This window comes from Poecilia formosa, unplaced genomic scaffold, assembly GCF_000485575.1.
Source record: "Poecilia formosa unplaced genomic scaffold, Poecilia_formosa-5.1.2 Scaffold307, whole genome shotgun sequence".
Taxonomy (NCBI): Eukaryota; Metazoa; Chordata; class Actinopteri; order Cyprinodontiformes; family Poeciliidae; genus Poecilia; species Poecilia formosa.
The window spans coordinates 425,834-441,372 of record NW_006800246.1 but is presented as its reverse complement, the minus strand read 5'-3'; the positions used below and the strand labels follow the sequence as shown (position 1 = coordinate 441,372).

General features: G+C 44.2%; 1 protein-coding gene across 4 annotated transcripts in view; it reads left to right on the top strand.

Annotated features, from left to right (window-relative positions):
• Nucleotides 1-15,021, top strand: part of xpo7 (exportin 7) — a 26,405-nt gene extending 11,384 nt beyond the window's left edge. For 2 of the 4 annotated variants that reach the window (XM_007572735.2, XM_007572734.2), the window contains exons 5-28: nt 442-507; nt 1,144-1,248; nt 2,399-2,564; nt 2,912-2,985; nt 3,069-3,188; nt 3,270-3,416; nt 3,507-3,679; nt 4,702-4,895; nt 4,975-5,080; nt 5,210-5,345; nt 7,076-7,149; nt 7,246-7,326; nt 7,769-7,832; nt 7,943-8,051; nt 8,175-8,281; nt 8,362-8,450; nt 8,550-8,657; nt 9,805-9,887; nt 9,972-10,186; nt 11,304-11,442; nt 11,540-11,697; nt 11,777-11,875; nt 11,956-12,083; nt 12,833-15,021. In XM_007572735.2, the coding sequence (XP_007572797.1) occupies nt 442-507; nt 1,144-1,248; nt 2,399-2,564; nt 2,912-2,985; nt 3,069-3,188; nt 3,270-3,416; nt 3,507-3,679; nt 4,702-4,895; nt 4,975-5,080; nt 5,210-5,345; nt 7,076-7,149; nt 7,246-7,326; nt 7,769-7,832; nt 7,943-8,051; nt 8,175-8,281; nt 8,362-8,450; nt 8,550-8,657; nt 9,805-9,887; nt 9,972-10,186; nt 11,304-11,442; nt 11,540-11,697; nt 11,777-11,875; nt 11,956-12,083; nt 12,833-12,926 (2,835 nt within the window). In that variant the 3' untranslated portion in view covers nt 12,927-15,021. The remainder of the gene's footprint in view (nt 1-441; nt 508-1,143; nt 1,249-2,398; nt 2,565-2,911; nt 2,986-3,068; nt 3,189-3,269; nt 3,417-3,506; nt 3,680-4,701; nt 4,896-4,974; nt 5,081-5,209; nt 5,346-7,075; nt 7,150-7,245; nt 7,327-7,768; nt 7,833-7,942; nt 8,052-8,174; nt 8,282-8,361; nt 8,451-8,549; nt 8,658-9,804; nt 9,888-9,971; nt 10,187-11,303; nt 11,443-11,539; nt 11,698-11,776; nt 11,876-11,955; nt 12,084-12,832) is intronic. The other 2 variants (XR_001658729.1, XR_001658728.1) reach the window with 2 other exon arrangements.
• The last annotated feature ends 518 nt before the right edge of the window (nt 15,022-15,539 follow it).

Here is a 15,539-nt window from a genome sequence, read left to right as displayed (position 1 = left end):
CGTTGTGGGGACCAATTGCTCCTCCTGTGGACCGGAGCCTGGTCCCCACAAGGGGAAACCCTGTTTTTGGGCCAGGGGTCAGATTTAGGGCTAAGGTATGAATTGAGTTTGGGTTAGGGCTAGGGTTAGGTATGTGATGGTTAGGGTTAGGAAAAGGGTAAAGGTAAGGTTTAGGCTGTAGAATTGAATGGAAGTCAATGGAAAGTCCCCACAAAGATAGCCAGACAAATGTGTGTGTGTGTGTGTGTGTGTGTGTGTATGTAGGGGGGAAAGTATTTAAAGCTTGAGCTTTAAATCTAGCCTGTTCATTCGTAACGAACTACTGTATTCATACCTGGAGATGGAATGTGAGGCTGAAGAACAACTGAAAATGGTCATAAAAGCTGTTGAACCTGAAAACCAAAGTTTGTTGAACCAAACGTTGGAACTGTGTGTTTCCAGGACAGCGTGGAGCATTGCATCATAGGTGTCACCATCTTGTCCCAGCTGACGAACGAGATAAATCAGGTAAGTTTTCCTGTGAGTGCTTCAGTGTGAGGTGTAGATATGTAACTGGAACGGTGGAAGGAAGAGGAATCTGAGCCGCTAACAGTTTCAGAGCGTTCCAGTCTGGATTGGAGGGCTCATCATGTGACAAGCTCTAGTGCTAAAGCTATTCCCAACTGTGTTAAAGACAGAAAATGTAAAGATTTTCATTTGTGCTGCCTGCCAGGTGGTGACATAGAAAAGCAAATGTTTGCTTCGATTCTTAAGAACAAAACTCAAGCTGCTCAGATTGAAGCAGTGTGTTGGTGTGACTGGATGAGCCTGTTGAGATGTAAACTGATCAGTGGCAGCAGATCCTTATTTAAGATCTACACTTAAAAAGTTGTTTTGCCTCTTGTCTGGACTCTCTGATTATGGTATAAATTGAGTCTTAAATCAATCACCAATCAAGCTTATTGGTTTATTGGTACAGTATATTTCAGCAGCAAGTGCTTTACATCATTAAACACAAAAATACAGTCATAAAAAACAGAAAGCAAACAAACCATTGGCATTAACATGATATCATTTTCATGATGTCATTAACATGATGTCACCTCCCTGCTGTTCCTCAGCATCAGGAAGCCGAGCCGCCCCTCATGTTTCTGTCTCCCTCAGGCCGACACCACGCATCCGTTGACCAAACATAGGAAGATCGCGTCATCGTTCAGAGACTCCTCGCTTTTCGACATCTTCACACTTTCCTGCAACCTCCTCAAACAGGTCAGTACAGAAGAGAACGAGTCCAACTCTCTCAATTTTTTTTTATTTTACACAAAGATGCACTGGGAAGTTGATTGGGGGAAAAACGTCAAAATCTGATCTTCTAGTCAGAAACTACCATCTCTAAGAGCTTGTACAGACTGCATGTTGTTAGGTTTTAATAGGTGAAAGAACAATCCTTAGTTTATTTAGCTGGTTCTGCTGTTTTCTCTTCCTGTTATCTTTCCAAAATAATTGCACCAATTTCATTACACTGTACAGATCCACAGCGCCTCCTCCTGGACTTAGATGTTAGTCCCCAGCTCAGGGGCATTTTCACCATTTTCACTTCTTCTCCTGTCCTCATCTTTGCTCTGCAGCCATGTCTTTAGTCTCTTCCTCCTTCCATTTTGTTGCTGTGGACAAACTGCGTCAAACTTGTACTTAAACCACCGTATGTGAGATTAATTTTCTATATGGTTAAAAGACGGGCAGTATTAAGTGAAATCGATCTTTTTGAGCCTTGCATCGTGTTATAATGTTGTTTTCTAATCAAAAACATACGTGGAATGTGGCTTTGATTCTTTCATGCATGTTTGAGAAATCCTTTAATCTCCCATGGCAACCATTCTGGGTCCCTAAACACACCTCCCCACACAGATCCTTCAGACTAGCCAGGAGCAATTAGCAAACACCTGGTGGAACTGCTCTTCTGCTGAGCTCATCACACAAACTACTTCTCAGTGCAACTCTCCTAAGAATGGTTGTAAACGGCATAATGGAGAAACATTGCTGTGATGATGTGATGAAGGCAGTGTTGTCAGAAAGAGCAGGAGCTTCTTAAAGAGACAGTGGCCCAATTTCATGGTGTTGAGTTGCAAAGTTAAATTTCTTTTAAGTCATGTTTGATTTACAGATAAATAATAACTGTAGGTAACATAGTTACGTGATTGTGCTGTAAAATGAAAAATACATAGCAGAATATATCTTTTTTACTTCCGCTCTTTAGGTATTTACATTTAAAATGTTTTCATTGAGAGCAAAATGAAACCATAGTGAAATTCATTGTTTGTGTGCAGAAACATGGTGAATAAAGTTGACTGTGATTTTGAACCTTCTGAGCCAGCACAGGCAGGAAGTGATGGTGGCGTTTCTGTCGTCTCATTTCCAGGCTTCAGGGAAGAACCTGAACCTGAACGATGAGTCGCAGCACGGCCTGCTGATGCAGCTCCTCAAGCTCAGCTACAATTGCCTCAACTTTGACTTTATAGGAACTTCCACAGACGAGTCATCAGATGACCTTTGCACTGTACAGATTCCAACATCATGGAGATCAGGTAACTTAGTGTTGAGCACAGGGTTGTTCAGAAGAAAGCCCTAAAAGGGGCATCTTCAAGTTAAAGCTCCAATAATGCATTTCTTTTCAAATTAATTGAAGCTTTAATAAATGGATCATAAATAGTTCACGTTGCAGTACTTTGAATCCAAGATTAATAACCTTTCTTCATTTTTTTGACACTCTCAGCTTCAAAGTAGTACATAATTGGATTGAGGAAAGAAATTATATTTAGTTTCCAGATTGCAAATGAAAATTTCCAAACAGTCAAATGCTTTATTATTTAATAGTCACCAGAGTTCAGACCTGGATGTTCTTTATTAACTTTGTGTTTGATCTCTCCTGCAGCGTTTCTCGATTCCTCCACCCTGCAGCTGTTTTTCAATTTATATCATTCCCTCCCTCCATCCCTGTCCCCGCTGGTAAGTGTGAGCTGGTGTGGCTGGGCTGGAGGTGGAGCAGTAAGGTTTCTGTTGGATTCTGAGCCAGTTGTGTTCCTGTGCAGGTGCTGTCCTGTTTAGTTCAGATCGCCTCTGTCAGGCGGTCTCTCTTCAACAACGCAGAGCGAGCAAAGTTCCTCTCCCATCTGGTGGACGGCGTGAAGAGGATATTGGCGAACCCGCAGGTAAGGAAGTCACCTGACCCGGACGTTCCCCTGTTTGTCCGGTCAGGTGCTGCTTTGTGATGCATTTCTTTTGTGCAACAGTGTCTGCCGGATCCCAACAACTACCACGAGTTCTGCCGCCTGCTGGCGAGGCTGAAGAGTAACTACCAGCTGGGGGAACTGGTCAAAGTGGAGAACTACCCAGAGGTGATCCGTCTCATTGCCAACTTCACCGTCACCAGCCTGCAGGTGAGGCTGTCAGCTTCCACTCCAAGCAGTTTAAAATAGCAGGAAGTTGTGGGTTCTAACAGCTAGTCTGGGGGTTCTGTGGGGTTGCAGCACTGGGAGTTTGCCCCCAACAGTGTCCACTACCTGCTGAGTTTGTGGCAACGCCTGGCAGCGTCTGTCCCCTACGTCAAAGCCACCGAGCCCCACCTGCTGGAAACCTACACCCCAGAGGTGACCAAGGCCTACATCACGTCGCGGCTAGAGTCGGTCCACGTCATCCTCAGGTAGGTTCTGCTGAGGCTGTCAGGACCGCAGATCACACTCTGCTCAGTGGTTGTCATGAGTCTACCCAACGTTTCTGGTTTCATCCTCCTGCAGCGTTTAACGATGGGCATTTCTCAGATATCTTCCCCTATAGACAACACATGAATGTTGCTAGGTTTCATGATAATAACAAGAAACATGATCAGATGGAATGAGCTTGAAATTAATCGGCTGTTACACAGGAAGTCCAGTTGACAGCTTAAACCCAGCCAGGCTAACTGTCGTTTATTTGATTGATTAAAAAAATTAAATGAGATTAATCACAATTAGCATTGTGATTAATCGTGATTAATCACTATGATTAACTTTGTAATCTTGAAATGTAAAAATGCATATTTCCAAAATATGTTTTACCGTCTCAAACCAAGCATCCGTTTTCCAGGTTTTCATAATCTGGAAGGTTTAAAAGAAGTTATTTCCAAATGGAATTTGAAAGAGTTAACTATAATCTGGTGCTTTGGTGGAAGAATATTTTCCTCTTAGAGTAAATAGGCTACGTACTAATTTGGTTTTTTATCCAAATGTCCACCGCAGTGTTTTTTATTTATTTATGTTTTTTTTAATTTTCAGTAGCAGTGGTTGATTATTTGACAGTAATCTGACAGGAACAGGCAGAGAGACGGGAGTAGAGAGTGCTGTACTGAGAGCTGTAGCAACTGTGTACGGGGCGCTGCTCTAACACTGTGGCTTTTAAAACACATTTTTTTCCTGAACACACCAGTCTGACTGTAATGGCGTATCTATTCACTTGTGTTTGTGACTCTGCATTTCTGCAGGCAGCACCAGATGGCGCTGAGAGAGAGGCCTTTAGGCTGTTAGGTCAGAATAGACTCGTTTTATGGAAGGGGAAAACCAGAGTTGTCTGGGTTTCTCCTTCCAACCCTTATGGTTATGGGGGAGCTGTACTCCTGACCATGAACTTCCTGCTGTAGCTACATGCATTCTGTCCCAGCTACATCCAGTCGTCTTGTTCTCTCCACAGAGACGGCTTAGAGGACCCTCTGGATGACGCCGGGCTGGTGCAGCAGCAGTTGGACCAGCTGTCCACCATCGGCCGGTGTGAATACGAGAAGACGTGTGCTCTGCTGGTGCAGCTGTTTGACCAGGCGGCTCAGACCTACCAGGAGCTGCTGCAGTCCACCAACTCCAGCGCTGCAGACGTCACCGTACAGGAGGGTACGGCCAGCCAAACGCGTTCAAACCCAGCCGCAAAAAGTCAACGAAAAGAGTCTCAGCTTTTGTCTTCTGTCTGCAGGTCGGTTGACATGGTTGGTCTATATAATCGGTGCCGTGATCGGTGGACGGGTGTCATTTGCCAGTACGGATGAGCAGGATGCCATGGATGGAGAGTTGGTCTGCCGGTAGGAAGCGTCTCTGTTGAATTAAGAATAATTTAAACAGACAACTGGCCTAACTTGACTGCGGTTTGGTTCCAGTCTTTCTGCTTTCAACATGCTGTAGTTTCTGACTAGGTTTGGTTTGCATGTCAGGGTTCTGCAGCTGATGAACCTGACGGACTCCCGGCTGGCTCAGGCAGGCAACGAGAGGCTAGAGCTGGCCATGCTCAGCTTCTTCGAACAGTTCCGAAAGATCTACATCGGCGACCAGGTGCAGAAATCCTCAAAGGTGAGGCACTGCCCACGGCTGTGGAGCGGGCTGGATCACAGGAAGCCTGCGCTGTCGTGATGCAGACTGACATTTGTTCTCCCTCTTTAAGGCACAAACTGCAAATTGTGAACTTCTCAGATAAGTGGTGGAAAGTAGAAACTGTGGTGTTGGTGGTGTTTTTGTAGCAGTTGTGTCTGTAAAGAAATCATGAGTAAGCTGTCCATCTGTGGCCAGAGATCTGCTAGGCTGCAACCAGGAAAGGTTTTCTGAGAAAAAGAATTAAAGGGGCAGTGTTATGTAAAATGGATGTTTTTGAGCTTTACATCATGTTATGATGTTATTCCTTCATCAAAATCATACCTGGAGTGTTGCCTTGATTCTTTCATGCATGTTTGAAAAATCCTTTAATCTCTATGGCAACCATTCAGCTGTGCAAAACGCCTGGGAAATCTAGCTCCGCCTCCCCTTCAGAGCTGCAGTTTCCAAGCTTCAGAGCTTCGACTCCCCAACTCAACTCCTTCAGACTAGCCAGTAGCAATTAGCAAAGACCTGGTGAACCTGCCCATCTGCTGAGCTCATTATAGGAGCAACACTGGTAAAATGGTTGATAAAAGGTTAATAGAGGAGCCATGTTGTGATGACTTCCACTTCACAACACGAGTTTCAGAATGAGCAGGAGTTTTTAAAGAGACAGAGGCCAAATTTCAAAGTCTTAAATTACAAAGTAGAATTTCTTTTAAGTCATATTTGATAAATAGCATTTTGATAACAACTAAAGGCGACATATTTACTTGGTTGTGCTACAAAAAGGGTCTGTAGCCTGAAAACACATCATACTGCCCCTTTAAATCCCAAAGCAGAGCCAGAGGTCTCCAGCTCTGTCCTGCACATCTTGGTTAGGCTTTAGTTTGGCTCTTTATCCAACAAAACCTTCTGAAAAGGTTGTCCCACCTCAGAAACTCAGCTTTGAACATCATAAAATGTAATAACTAGTATTTCAGCTGCACACTGCAGGAGGAGCAGGTCACATGACTGACAGATGGGTATTCCCAGCACAGGGTCTCTCTGACTTTTATTATTTACAACTAGAAAATAATCTATAGGGCTTATACTACAGATTTGCAAAAAAACAAAAAACAAAACTCAGCTGATTGGTAAAACCTGGGCACAGATGGTAGAACAAGTATGAGGATCTCCAGTAGCTGTCATTGAACAATGGCTGAGGAGCCGAATCTGATACTTCAGATCACACTGGGACGTCCCTGTGGTGGACAGCCTTCAGTTTTTTCATTTTCTGATTGCATAAAAACATAAAAACATGCATTTAGGTGGATAAGTTTCAGTGGGAATGCAGACTTTTACAGCAATAGACAGATTTGTGAGTTTGTGAGTTTTTGTTTTTGATTAATTTGTCAACTTTTTTATACAATCTAAATGACAACTGTTCTTAAAAATGATTGTACATTTAGGAGTATTCAGCCACATTTTGCAGGTATTGCATTCCATAAAGCTGTAAACAAAGACTAAAGACACGCTGAAGATGACTGTAGGTCAGGGGTCAGAGGTCAGGGGTGTGCAACCAGCGGCTCTTTGGATGTTCCACAGTGGCTCCTAAGAAGTTTGTGTTAAAATAAGGACGATGATTTCTTTGTATGTTGCCTCGGGAGAGAATCGTGTGGTCATCAGACATCCAGCACCTGTAGGAGGTGAAACCTGATGTATGTCATTGAAACATGTTTGTTTTCCAGCTTTATCGACGATTATCAGAAGTTCTGGGGCTGAACGATGAGACGATGGTCCTCAGCGTCTTTATAGGGAAAATGTAAGAGGCCTCAGTCTGAGGAGTGTTTTCCTTACACCACTTTGTGTCCCGACTGTTTTGACTGGTTCATTTGACTGTCTGATTCTTTTCTTCCAGCATTACAAACTTGAAGTACTGGGGCCAGTGTGAGCCAATCACGTCCAAAACACTCCAGCTGCTGAACGACCTCTCCTTAGGATATCCTTACTGAGTGTGTGGAAGTGTGTGTCTCTGACTTCTGTCCGGGTGTCAGGTCTTTCAGAATCCTGACCTGGGAATAACTGGCAGATATATTGGACTTCCAGGATAACAGAAGGACAGAATTAGGAGATCCAGTTCAGGCTGAATGCTGTTCTCTTCAGAGTTAACCTTCATATACCACATCGCTGCTGCAGAAATCTGTTCAACCATCAGAGCTGCTAATGTTGGTTGACCAGGTTTCTGTCTAACCTCGTCAGCTTGTTTATATCTGTTCACAGAGAGACACTCACTTTCATTTTAGTAGTTTACATCAAAGCATGACGAGCCTCAGTTAGTCGTCCTGGTCTTCATATGTGCTGTTTAAAAGGAGAAGAGCTTCCTGCTGCTGGTCAGGATCCCACCAGGATGTGAGTTTCTCCTTGACTTCCTGTTTGTGCACATACAGCAGCGTGAGGAAGCTGGTGAAGCTCAGCGCTGTCCAGTTCATGCTGAACAACCACACCGTGAGTATTTCCCTGGACCGGGTCCAGATCACACTTCCAGAGTGGAATAGCCAACCATCACAGTCACACACACTAACAAGGGGTGTGTGTCGATATTTGTGCTGCAACAGAGTGAGCATTTCTCCTTCCTGGGCGTGAACAACCAGTCCAACCTGAGCGACATGCGCTGTCGGACCACCTTCTACACGGCCCTGGGTCGCCTGCTCATGGTCGATCTGGGTAAACGCAAACACACACAGTCAACCTTTAGCCTGTTGGCTTGTCTCTGCCGGTGGGAGTTTAATGGTGGGGTGTGTGTGTGTGTGTGTGTGCGTGCGTGCGTGCGTGCGTGTGTGTGTGCAGGTGAGGACGAGGACCAGTTTGAACAGTTCATGTTACCTCTGACCGCTGCGTTTGAGGCTGTGGCTCAGATGCTGAGTACGAACACATTCAACGAGCAGGAAGCCAAGGTGAGGTGAACACACACACTTCCTCTGGTTGTTCTGGTTCTGCCCCAGCACACTAACGGTTCCCTGTCCGTCTCTTCTAGAGGACTTTGGTGGGTTTGGTGCGAGACCTCCGAGGCATCGCGTTTGCCTTCAACGCCAAGACAAGTTTCATGATGCTGTTCGACTGGATGTATCCTTCCTCCTTCCATCCCTCCATCCCTTTATCCAGCTGCTGTCTCTCTTCTTGCTGTAACTGACCTAGCTGAAGTGTCCTTAACCAGCTCTGCAGATACCCAACGTACATGCCCATCCTGCAGCGGGCCATTGAGCTGTGGTACCACGACCCGGCCTGCACCACTCCTGTCCTCAAGCTAATGGCAGAGCTAGTTCACAACAGGTACACACTTCCTGTCATGCTGAGTAGACTAAGACTCTGGAGTTACTGTCATGAACCCATTGGTTCCACCAGACTGGTTCCAGTTCTAAACTGGCGTCAGTAGCACCATTTCCATTACAAACGTGCGCAAAACTTAGTCAATATTCTACTAATGTCAAAAAAAAAAAAAAACAATTTTGCAATAGCGATGTTTCCATTACGTAAGAAACGGGATTCAAATCACATGTGAATAAGTTTGTTCATGTAATAAGTAACTTATCATTCTGCTACCACTTCCTGTCGCTGTCTGTGGTTTCCACCTGGTGTGAAATCAGACTGATGATCATGTGACTTATGTGATGCGAAAGAAGTGTTTACGTTACAGTTTTTTTAAAATAAATATTTCACATTTATTATGAAATATACAAAGAGACTTTTAAACTATTGCTCCACACTAAGACATGCAAGGGAAAAGCTCTTTGCAGAAATTCTAAACAAAGACTAATAATGAATTTTATTTGCCACAGTTGACAGACTCACAAACCGTCCTGTGACTGAACCACCTGAACTCCACTCCAACAGGTGGTAGATGTAGTTTCTATTGCCATCCAGCAGGTGGAGCTGCAATATCAGCTGACTAATAAGAAAAACAAAGAATGATGTGATCATCTGGATGGATGAACACATAAACAGCCATCCTGACAATGTCTCCATGAAACATAGAAGATTAGAAATATGCTGAATTAATTTTATTCACAGTTTTATTAACTTTTAACATGGTACTGTGATTTTCAAACTTTTATACTCCATACTGAGCACAAGATTATTGTGTTTGTTTTACTTTAAAATATTTTACAGGTTCCAAATTGTTCATGTTTACACTGTTAAAAGTAACATATGCCACCATGGCAGTTCATATTGGCAGGAAAAAAAAAATTATAATTTAAACCTATAAATATTATTGGGTTCCTTAATTAATTATTTGTGTGCTACCTATTACTAAATTTAATATTTAGTAATAAATGATTTAAATATTGACATATTTATATCAATAAGGAATCAAATTGTGACCCAAAGAATCTCAATTGAATTGATCTGTGAGGGTCTCTGCTGCGTCCGTCTCTACTTCCTGCTGTGTGTGATGTCAGACAGTTTGTTTTCTCTGCAGATCGCAGCGGCTTCAGTTTGACGTATCGTCACCAAATGGGATCCTGCTGTTCAGAGAAACCAGCAAGATGATCACCACATATGGTATTTGGACTGGAATGCAGCCTGAAGTGTGATGGAAGCTAACAGTAGCTAATGGTAGCTAACAGTAGCCTGTTTGTCCCCCAGGGAACCGGATTCTGACTCTGGGCGAGGTTCCTAAGGACCAGGTGTACAGCGTCAAGCTGAAGGGTGTCAGCGTGTGCTTCGCCATGCTCAAGGCCGTGCTCAGCGGAAACTACGTCAACTTCGGGGTCTTCCGTCTCTATGGCGACGACGCTCTGGACAATGCCTTGCAAACCTTCATCAAACTACTGCTCTCCATCCCTCACAGTGACTTACTAGTATGTTGAGTTTTTTCCTGCAGTTAGACAGGATGTCTCTAATGGCCTCAACGTGAAGCCACTTCTTTGTTTTTATGGGATGCTCTCTGTTGATGCTTGCTTCCTAATCAGTCTGGAATCTGGTTTCAGGATTTTCTGCTATGTGTGTCTGAGTCCCTCATGTTCATCCTCATCTTCTTCCCGGTGCTTTTTTTTTTTCTCTTTTCTTTTTGTTTTTCCTTTGTGACTTCTTTCTTCTGTCCTTCCATCCTTGTGCACTTTCTTCCTTCTTCATTTCCTTCCTTAAATACTTGTACCCTGGCTCCTCATCTTCCTCATCCCTTCCATACTTAATACTTCTATTTGTCCTTCCTTCTTTCCTCCCTTGTATCTTACCCTCCATTATTTACTTCTTTTCCTCCATCTGGTTTCATATTTCTCAGATTCAGATTCTATATTTAATGCCTGCCCATAAATATATTGCAATAAGCTAATAATTAATTGCATGATAAATTAAAATTAGTTTGATCATTTCTTTTCTGATGATTCATATTTTTTGAAGGGGCATTTTATTTATGGTTTTATTTTGGATATTTCAAATATGTTCCAGTTCTAATGTTAAAAATTACAGTTTATTGGAGTTTGAGAGGGCAAACTTGCATTATCACACCATTTTCAATAAATTTCTTAAAAATGGTCTCAAAACAATAATATTATTGTTTATCACGGTAATTAATATGACATTTTATTGTCCAGTAAAATGTGCTATTGGGACAGGTGAGTCCACACAGCCTTAAAAAGTCTTAAATCATTTTCTCTTTTTTTTGTAAGCTGGCCTTAAATACATTAATAACAGCTCTTAAACTTTGCAGTGGCATGACTGTTGAATCTCACATGTTTTCTGGTGGGATTTTTGGTGAAGCCAAAATTTGAGTCGCCTGGTTACATCTTTGTTTTCTGAGGTCTTAAAAAGTCTTAGGTTTACCTGCAGATGTTCTGATGAAAGTTATTGGATGTTAATATTTGATAGTTTAGAAGGACTGAGACATGTAGCGGAAACCAGCAGGTGGATGTAGATTTCCTGACCAGTGTCCAGCAGTGAAATCAGTAAGTGTGTGTGTGTTGTCTGTCTCTGCAGGATTACCCGAAGCTCAGCCAGTCCTTCTACTCCCTGCTGGAGGTTCTGACTCAGGACCACATGAACTTCATCGCCAGTTTAGAGCCGCACGTCGTCATGTACATCCTGTCGTCGATATCAGAAGGCCTCACGGCGCTGGGTGAGTCCCGGTGGCGGTCCGGTCTAACCGGGACGACTGGCCGATCTGGGTTTTCACCTGTCTCTCTCTTTCTGTGTGTGTGTGTGTGTGTTCTCAGATACGATGGTGTGCACCGGCTGCTGCTCCAGTTTGGACCACATAGTCACCTACCTGTTCAAGCAGCTGTCACGCTCCACCAAAAAGAGGCCTGCTCCCATGGCAACAGACGACCGCTTCCTGCACATTATGCAGCAGCACCCGGAGATGATCCAGCAGGTCAGACCAATCAACTCGCAGCTTCCCGTGGTGGCGCGCTGTGTCCGCTCAGACTGACCGTCTCTGTGTCGTCCTGCAGATGCTGTCCACTGTGTTGAACATCATCATCTTCGAGGACTGCAGGAATCAGTGGTCCATGTCCCGGCCCCTGCTGGGCCTCATCCTGCTCAATGAGAAGGTGAGCTCCTCCCTCTGCTCTCACCTGCTGCTGTCTTTGAAGTGTGTTTCAACGGATGTGTGTGTTTGTGTGTCCTGCAGTATTTCGCTGACCTGAGGAACAGCATCGTCAGCAGCCAGCCTCCTGAGAAGCAGCAGGCCATGCACTTATGCTTTGAGAACTTGATGGAGGGAATAGAGCGAAACCTTCTAACAAAGAATCGAGACAGGTGGGTTGGGTTTCAGGCTGTCTGTCTTCCTGAGGGCCGGGGTCCCTTCAAGCAGTCTGTGCTGGTTAAACTACAAATCCCACAATAACTGCAGGTGAGAAGTGACCCTGTTAATGTCCATGTTGGCTAACTGGAGCAGAGTACTCAGAGTCGATTTGAAGCAGTATTGCTTAAAATCGACTTTCCTCTCCCATTCAACTCCTTCAGACTAGCCAGCAGTAATTAGCAACACCTGGTGAAACTGTGGATCTGCTGAGCTCATTATAGGAGCTACTTCTTAGTGCAATGCTGATAAAAACGTTGTGAAAGGGTTAATAGAGTAGCCATGTTGTGATGACTTTCTGAAGGCGGCGTTTCAGAAAGAGCAGTTTTTAAAGAGACAGAGGCCCAATTTCAAGACTGTAAATATCAAAGTAAAATTTCATTTTAGTCATCTTTGATATGTAAAGTATTGTCATTACAACTGAATGAAGTTAATATAATTACTTGACTGCTATAATATGGCACTATGTGACTGGAAAAACACACAGCACCGTCCCTTTAAGTGGGCCAGTATGTTCTGGTACTAATAGAACCTTCCAGTGTAGTGAGACTTTATTTATGCCCGTCCACCTGGCCCTCTGCTCTCCTTTTGCAGAATCTGTTTTTAAAGTCGAACTCTTGTAAAACCATCTGAATCTTTGATCTGTGATGGTTGAAGTTTAAAGTCGTGTGTGTGTGTGCGTGTGTGTGTGTGTGTGTCCATGCAGGTTCACACAGAACCTGTCCGTGTTCAGGAGGGAAGTCAACGATAGCATGAAGAACTCGACGTACGGCGTCAACAGCAACGACATGATGAGCTGACATTCCACACAGCAGAGCCTCACCCAGCCGCAGAGCGGGCGCCCCCCCTGCCCCCCACCCTGCATCCTCCTCCCCCCCACTCCCCCCAGCTTCCTCCCTGGGCCGGGCTGCCTAAGGGAACATCTGCTCATCCCAACACCACATTGGCTAAACTTTCCCGCCTTCTTTTTGATATAAGCATATATAAATATATACAGATCTATTTTAAAGCCAGTCCGTGTTGGTCTGACTCACCTGGCGGAGGGGGGAGGGAGGGGTGGGGTCTGGTAGTGGGGGGTGGGGGGGTTGCATGTCTTGGCACGTCTTGGCACTCTAAATCACTGACAGAGGAAGGCAAGAGTGCTGTGGCTGAGAAACGGAGGAAACGGGACCGCAGAGGACGAACACCGGTAACCGTAGTAACCCGCTTCTGCCTGCCTTGTATAGAAAACACACAGAAAAAAAACAAAACAAAGTGTAAATTTTTTTTCGTAACATTTTGAACAATGTTTATAATGATCGAATTTAAACCAGATGATGAGTTGAGGATTGAACCCACGTGTGATTGAGCTTTTTACAGTGTAGTGAGTTAGTGCAAACTGTCCGTCTGCGTGGGGGGTGAGGGGGGGCAGAGGTACACACACTAACAGAAAGGGAGTCAGAGCACCATGCTGTACATTTTTCTCAGTCTCTGCTTGAAGTGATGTAAATAGTTGTGCAGCAGCAGGGAGGCAGCTCTTAAAGGAACATTCTGCTGTTTTTATTCAGTCCAATCTTTCAACATGGCTCCTAAACGTTAGCCAGCAGGAGGAAGCAGAGAAATCTCCCACGTGGGTTTGCTGCTCCTCGGTTCTTCTTAGTTTTGGAACGTGACACTAACTAACTTCTGGCTTTCCCCACAAACGAATATTAATACGCAGCCAGTGTTCTGGCTGGGTTTCACCAAATCGCTTCATCAGTGAGAGTAAATCAAACGTTAAGTGGTTCTGATGTGATCCCACCCGGACTCTTCTGTTTTCTCCAAGGGTTTCAGTCATGCTAGCTTTTCATCCATTTTGATCATAAGAAGAAAAGCAGTCTTTAAGAGGTATTCCTGTAACAGAGACCAAATATGGAAGTTATCTGTAATATAAAACAAAAACAATCAATAAAACCTAAAGAATGCAGAGTGAGCATTAACACGCATAAGATTAGAGGCGGACTCTTCCTCTGCTGTAGTTTTAAACATTATGGAGTTTTTTTTCTGAAGGAGTTAAAGAAACATCTGTGCGTCATTCCTCACTGCTGCTTTGCTTTCCAGCTGCAGTGAAACATCTGCTCAGTGTTTCTTTCTTCCCTCAGTCTTCTACCACCAACCAGCACTAAGTTGCTCTGCAGTGTTTCTGCTGTCCTGCCTGAACGCCGTAGAGTCGGGAGTCTGAATGTGGCAGCTGATCAGAAAGAAAACCCAAACAGAAAAACAAACCCCCCCCCAGCAGATTTTTCCTTTAAAGCCTGACGGTCCTGCAGGCGTCACACACACGCCTGCTGCTTGATGACGTGTAAGCAACATGGTCGCAGCTCCGTTTCCCCCTCTGGCAGGCTCGGTGCAGTATCCACCATTTTGTTTACACTCTGGATTCCTCGGACCCCCGTTTGGGTCCTGCAGTGAAGTCCTTTTGGTGTGTGTATGTGTGTGTGTGTGTGTGGAGTGGAGTGGCTCTCTGTTGCCTGGTGTGTGTGTTGTCACTTGGTGAACTTGCGGTAGAGCTCAAATGGCCAAGGTGTGTGTGTGTGTGTGTGTGTGTGTGTGTGTGAGACTGAATGATCAGAAGGGGAAGCCAGCGTGGAGACATGGAGACCAGCTCAGCCTGAAGAACCTCAGTAGAAGTCGGGACAGTGTAAAGGCGTCTCTTAGCAACGTGTGTTACTCTGTACGATGTTGCTGCTAACTGTTTGTGACAACTAGCTCATCTCTAACCATGTCAGCACTCACGGATGTTCCTAAGTTTGGTTTGTGTCCCTGATTTGAATGTGTTGGGTCCATAGAGTGAATAGCTGTTTGAGTTGTTTGGATGTCTGCTACATATAGTGTAAGCATTGTGACTGCAAATAAACCTCATTGATTTTTACAACACTGCTGAATGTGGGTTTGTTCCTCTGGATCTTCATGCTGATCCTCAGCTGGCTCAGAGGTCCGTTTTTCTTTCCCCAATATCAAGGTTTCCCCCAGAAAACTTGCTAAGCCCGGTGGTTGGGTGGTAGGGTAGGGCAGTCGTTCAACCAGCGGCCCGTCATGTTTTTGAGTTAAATTTTTTTTTTTAATTTGACAGGAAATAAGAAAATATCACTTGAAAATCATGTGTTATTGAAAGATTAGAAGATTAACACCTGAACACCAACTACAAAGTTGGTGTTTGCATTTAAAAATGCAAACATTAAAAAAAAAAAAACTTTAATAAGCAATGTTTAGCCTGGTTGGGGCACAAGTAAAGCCTGGTGGCCCGCCAGGCTTATAATACACTGGGGGAAACCCTGCCAACACCTTTAGCTCCTGTTAGGGATTCACTTTGCAAGAACCCACAATGCTACAAAATTGATATTGATTCAGTCTCATTCTTTTGACATAGATGCTGCCTTTTGCTTTCCAATTTC